The sequence below is a fragment of the Lates calcarifer genome, unplaced genomic scaffold, assembly GCF_001640805.2.
Source record: "Lates calcarifer isolate ASB-BC8 unplaced genomic scaffold, TLL_Latcal_v3 _unitig_5446_quiver_1572, whole genome shotgun sequence".
NCBI classification, from domain to species: Eukaryota; Metazoa; Chordata; class Actinopteri; family Centropomidae; genus Lates; species Lates calcarifer.
Genome location: NW_026117525.1, coordinates 2895 through 9291, shown reverse-complemented (window position 1 = coordinate 9291; position 6397 = coordinate 2895). Strand labels below are relative to the sequence as shown.

The 6397-nt window shown below is 39.0% G+C and overlaps 1 protein-coding gene across 1 annotated transcript; it reads right to left on the bottom strand.

Moving 5' to 3' along the window:
• Positions 1 to 518: 518 nt before the first annotated feature.
• LOC108874516 (transcobalamin-1-like) lies at positions 519 to 3696 on the bottom strand. Its single transcript, XM_018663014.2, has 5 exons — positions 3595 to 3696; positions 2058 to 2190; positions 1825 to 1960; positions 693 to 829; positions 519 to 609 (listed from the first exon to the last, which is right to left on the bottom strand). The coding sequence occupies exons 2-5, from the start codon at positions 2128 to 2130 to the stop codon at positions 530 to 532; spliced, it is 426 nt and encodes a 141-aa protein (XP_018518530.1). The 5' UTR covers positions 2131 to 2190; positions 3595 to 3696; the 3' UTR covers positions 519 to 529.
• Positions 3697 to 6397: the final 2701 nt, after the last annotated feature.

The window sequence follows — 6397 nt, the reverse complement described above, 5'->3', positions numbered from 1 at the left end:
AGCATCCAGTCTATCCTCAGTCTAACATGGAGGGTGAAGAAGTAGCACTGCACAAACCCTGTTTTCTAATGTGTTAGTCTGTAGCTCTGCACAGAACTTACAATGTGAGACACAGTGTGACACTAAAATGGAAAGATCGTTGGAGATCAGGGTAAAACATCATTAGGTCCATGTCAGTGATACTTTGACACTAGTAGGGACATGTTGGAACTGTCTGTATCCAAATCTACAGCCATGCATTAGCCTGTTTTCTGTGGACCACAGGCAGGCTGGGATTGTGTTAAAGTCTTCAGGTAACATGTCGTTCTGTTTGACACTGACAGTGGAGGTGAATGGAAATCAAAGAAACATTTTACATTCAAGAGACAATAATGAAGTTTATTCTCCTGTGAGATTTTTCCTTTGCGAACCAGTAACATCAGCACATGGAAGCATAATTTATCCAGAAGTTAGAATCAATCAACATTATTTGCTTATTCATTTATGAAGTACACTGTTATCTAGACAGGTCCAGCGCTTGGCTCTGATCTCATGTTGTACATTGGTTGTTGTACTTTGAAAACCTCAGAATGATTTTGTCATTTGCGCTGGGAATGTAACACCCAATACCTACAAATGAGATCCACACAGTGTATTAGAATCTGATGTGCAGTATAAATACAAGAAGAAAGACTTTTTCACAGTGGACTTGCCAACATCAGGTCTTATGGTTTTGTCATCTGGAGTCTCCACCAAGAGCTCCCAGTATGTGTGGTCTTCAGCACTTCCAGCCACACCATTCACACTCTCCAGGTATGGACCATAGTTTGGATCTTCTGTGTAGGTGAACCTGAACAGAATAACAATTTACACCCACTATAACAGCTGCCATCAACAGAGGCTGTACTCTTCAAATGTGGCTTAACTAATCAGGAAAACATGTTTAATCAGGTCAAAAAAAGGATCTCGACAATTCTCATCCAGCTAAGATTTAGCTTAGACTGATTAGTTAATCCTGGATGAAGTTATCCTGAATAACCGTGTGCTCATTTGGAAATAAAGGCTAATGTTTGACTGGGTATTTATATGATCCCACTCACATGAAGGCAGGGTGGGAAACCTCCCAGCATGCACTGCAGTCCATGAGGAAACATTTCATTCACTCATTTGGAGCAGTTTAAGTCCCACTCCACTCCAACATGTTTTGTAGGTTTTTTTTTTCTTCAGTTGGATATTTGAGCTTTGATTGTGCAGAATGATGAAGTGATCAAAGTGTTCACACATGAGATCAATTTGTGACGTTACATCTAGTTTAGTTTACAGTCAAAGTGAACTGTTGACTGTTTCCAGCAGCTGCAGTGTTGAAATTAAAAATGTTTGTCTAGTCAGAGATTCCTTAATGAGGGGGACGGAGAGGATTTTAACATTTGTATGTCATTGACTTTATTTGTTCGAGGCCCCTGTCAGACACTGTTCCTACTCAAAGCTTTGTCTTTTGTACATTCTTTAATATTTTGTTTCATAACAGTGTATTCTCTGATAAATTATAACAAACTGTTGAACACCACCACCAAGACATGCAGTGAACAGAACTCTACAGACAGACAGAAATATTTACCCATGTAATAAAAGCTCAGTATTCTCTAGTCTGCACAGAGTCACTCAGCTCAGATTCAGTTCCTCCTGTGGAGGTTTTTCTTAAATAAAGTGTTTACTCACCTACAGTCACTGTGTAACTAACCACTGTCAGGTGCTTTTGTTTTTTAAAGTATTGTAATTCCAGCATTGCTGACAGTCATGTGTACAACAACTAGTTCTAGGTGGTAGTTGATTTTATGATCTTACTTAAAGTTTGCATTGGAGTTCATGAGTCTTTTCAGTGCACCCAGCAGGATCCCTCTGAAAACCACATGAGTGGTGTAAGTCACTGGTTTGGTGTTTGGTGACTCCACCACCACACTAATAGAAACTGGAGGATGGGCTGAGAGATAGACAACACTTTGTAAAGAGATTCTTTGAAATTCAATCCTAATAATACTCATTTGAAATAATGTTTTATTCGTGGTTTTGAAGTTTACACTCAGTCAGGGTCCCAGGAAGCAGCAGCAGCAGCAGCAGGGCTGCAGAGGACAGAGCAGGCATCATCATCATCAGCAGCAGCAGCAGCTGTTGGACAGTAGACTTAGCGGACTGTGAGCAGGATGGACCAGGCTTTAAATAAAAAACAGGAGAAATACAAAAGCACATTTATAGACATTGTATGACTAGTATTTCTCATACTTACCTGCTAAATGACCTGGTACGGCACCAACGGGGAACTTTGTGTGTTGTTGCCAGATTTCTCTGATAAACAGGAACGATGCTCGATGAACTTCTTCTGTGTTATTTTCTTTCTTCTTTTACCTCCCTGCTGCATGTCTTTTGACATGAGATTTTGGTTGTGTGTTGTATTATGTACATTATATATTATTATTATTATTATTATTAATTTTTCTAAGAAACCCCATGTACATCAGGCCGACAAGATGCTCGGCACTGGGCTCTTCTTTTTTCTCACTGGGTTTGGACGATTAAACATAACCATCTTTAACTTGGTTGTTTGTGTTCTAATCTCTCACCTGCTTTTTTATCCTAACCCTAAACATTCAGCTGGGATGCCTAACCCTGTCTTTATCTGGGGATATGTTCTGGATATTTGCACCTTGTCCCTCCACCTGTGGTTTTACCCTAACCCCAGCTGGTGGTTTTGGATGCCTAACCTTTACTGTCCTTGGTCTGGATCACTATCTTCTGATATGTGCAGGATAAAGTGATTTCTGTCATGTGTGATTACCAGTATCTGTCATGTCAGAGTGACAGTTTCAGCCCAGGTGGAAAACCTGTTCTGTTCTGGGAAACATTGCAATGGTAGCAACACTTAGAAACTCAGAACATTTCAGACCCACGTAACACCAGGAAGACAGAACGATCCTGACAGGTGATAGAAACAATTTGAAGATAGATGTTAACACAGTGCACTGGAACAGAGGTGACAGCCTCCCGAAGAATAGCTGCATTATAACACAACACACGTTATCACAACTTTCCTCCTCACGTATTAATTTGATGTTCATCTATCAGCACTTTGCTTGTGAAGCTTTCTAATTAACACAGTGAGACTTTATTCTCGGTCAAAAGTGGCGAGAACAGAGATGCTGGAAAACTTTTTACAGCCATGTTTTTATGGTACCGTTCTGCTGGACCCGGCCTGACCTTAACATCCTCTGTTTGGAGTTTATACATTTTACAACAACTGGTCTCTTTGGTTAATTCCTGATGCAGACATACATTAACACATACAGATGATTTTTAAACAAGTGTAATACCTTTAACAAGCAATTCTCTCTTTTAGCTAAAATGTCTGACTAGATAAATCAGTCTGTCCAAGAGCTGATTTAAGTGTTAAGCAGTTATTTCCTTAGTAATGGCACTGCCACGTTTCTCACAGATTCTAATGAATAAACCATAATTTAATGTCCAGAGATATTGTATTCATGACAAACCAAGTAAAGCAAGTATGATTTGCATTTGATTTGCAGTATGTCTTTAGATATATGAAAATATGAACTTACTCACCTTTCCTGTTGTAGAGGGAAGCAGGACTCTGCTGTAGCTGACAGGTGTTAGTTGAATACCTGACCTGTTTAAATACAGAGCTGGGAGACTCCTCCTTTCACCACTCCTTTCCTACGAACCTACTTACCTTCCAGGTAGGAATGCAGGGTACTATCCCCTGAATATTTCCTCATTCCTTTTCAGAGGAACATTCTGCTTTATTGAGCTGAGGACACCTGTCATTCAGTACCTGCCTGACAGGATCATTTGTGTGTGTGTGTGTGTGTGTGTGTGTGTGTGTGTGTGTGTGTGTGTGTGTGTGTGTGTGTGTTTCTTTCTGTGTGTGCAGTATATCAGTGGGGGTGGCCTGGGTGAGTGTATTATTCTTGGCCTGACTCTTTGTCCAAGTCTGGGCCTGGTTGAGATAAAGAGATAAAGTTAAAAGATGATGACAGGTTTCTATGTTTGGAGTCACTGCATGGTGATAATGTTTAATAAAAGTTTGTGACTCAAACTTTAAACCTTATGTTTTAATATTTGGAGAAACTGTCATTGTTTCTGTCAGTGGTTGTTGATCCTGTAGTAAAGTTCATGAACCTAATTATCATCTTTGACCTTATTCTCTGACACAGTTTCCATATCTGTTTTCAGAGGCCTGTGGCTTTTCTCTTTTTACTAATATGTTTTAGGTTTTTGTTGCTGACACTGTTCACTGCTGGTGATGACAATGGTTCCTTAGGCTTAAACCTCACTATAAAAGAACTAGAGCAGTTCCTGCAAAACTGACCTGTCCCAGTGGCTGAGAAGCTGACTGAAGCCATACTTGCCATCAAAACCAAAGAACTGTGGCTACAACATACTCATCATGGCTTGCTCTGATGGTGTCAAGCACAACTATAAATCTGCACAAGTGGAGCTGTAACAGTCCATCATTACTTTAAGACATGAAGGTCAGTCAATCCAGAACACTTCAAGAACTTTGAATGTCTTCTCAAGTGCAGTCCTGAAAACCATCAAACCTTATGATGAAACTGTCTCTAAAGAGGACCGCCCCAGGAAAGGAAGACCAAGAGTTACCTCTGCTGCAAAGGAAAAGTTCTTCAGAGTTACAGCCTCAGAAACTGCTGATGAACAGCACCTCAGATTAGAGCCCACATAGATGCTCCACAGAGTTCAAATAGCAGACATCAACTGTGTAAATCAGGCCTTCATCCTCGAAGATAGTGAAGGTTATTGAGTGAGGTTTACTCAGCAGTGAAAATCTGCAGCTGCAGAATCAACAGCTTTGAGTCAGAATCATAGAGCCCAGATCTGAGAACTATTCAGATAAATTAAATGGTTTTATTATTTATTTTTGTGTGATCATGTGTGTGATTCTACAGTCAGATAAATTCATTTCAAGTCAGTTTATGATAATATATATATATATATTATTAGTGCACAAAATCATGTAATGGAGATTTTCTGGAACTTTACATCATTGTTTTCATTACTCTACTTTTTTACCCTTTCAGACATTTAGTTGAACACACACACACACAGACACACACACACACACACACACACACACACTCCCCAGACAGTGATCCAAACTGTGTGTTATTATTCAACCCCTAAAAGACCAGAGACCAGACCTGAGCTGTCGAGTGTCAATACAAGCAATTTTTATTGAGCACAAATCAAATGATTACATTTAGTCCAGCAGTGCAGGTCATGATACAGAGTGATAATCCATCACTAAACTCTCCAGGGAGTAAAATACAATAAAATAACCACATGGCAGATAGTTATCAATCACTTAGACTGTCTCTTTAGATTTCTATCACCGTCTTCAGTGTGACAGAATCCCACAAAGAGTTGATTGAAGTACATGTTTGAATTTGATGTTTATTCCTTAACAGGTTTCAAAACCTCTAACACAAGTTACAGAAGACAGATAAGATAAGGCAGACTTATACTATATAATATGGCAATGATGTATGATACATTAATAGATTCAGATACACAGGAAAAGTTGAAAGTAAAATTAGAGCTAAACAGCAACAACCATAACCACTAAAGCTGTCTAATTACTGAGACATTACTGTGACATATGATCTAACTTCAACATAATTACAACCAGTGATGAAAAATGAGAAGGTTGGTTAAATGAAGAAAGTAATGATCATCCTTCACAACAATCACACCGAGCTACACCTTATCTCACAGACAGTATCCCCACAGATAAGGCTTTAGGGGATTACATATGATAATGTAAATAACTACCTTGACTACAACCTAATAACCTTGATTTCATTATCATGAGGGGGCTTGGACCCCAAAACACCTAAGATATTACATCAGACCTGAAATCTAAAAAAAAAAAAAAGATTAAACCAGAAAAGTAAATGATATACGAGTTCATCATCAGGAATGTTTTTTTGCTGAGTTTTACATTTATCAACACATTGACACATCGATCTAATTGAAAATAAAATGGTCATGTCATAAAACTCATAATGTTTAAAGCACAAGCATAAATTAGAGGATTGTACACAGAGAAACTAAAATTACTTCTTACCGACTGCAAACAGACAATGATAACCTCTGTGTACTGCTGATTGTTTCACTTGCTCTTGTCAGAAGTAAACCAGTTGACAACATGGTTGAAAACCCCTTAGCAGTAGACTTCATCTTCTTCCATTTTGATGTCTCTTTGTCAGTTAGAGTGAATCCCTCTGCCACCTTCTTCAGGAGAACTGCACCTTGTCTAACTTCGTTTAACTCTTTAATACGCTGTTTAAATCCAGGTTTGGCCTCTTGTTCCTCTGTCTGTATCAGGAGA

Coding starts and splice junctions, on each gene's coding strand:
- LOC108874516 (XM_018663014.2), bottom strand. CDS start 2,130: ATGATGATGATGCCTGCTCTGTCCTCTGCAGCCCTGCTGCTGCTGCTG. Junction 1,961..2,057: donor TCCTGGGACCCTGACTGAGT/GTAAACTTCAAA, acceptor TCTATCTCTCAG/CCCATCCTCCAGTTTCTATT. Junction 830..1,824: donor AACTCCAATGCAAACTTTAA/GTAAGATCATAA, acceptor TATTCTGTTCAG/GTTCACCTACACAGAAGATC.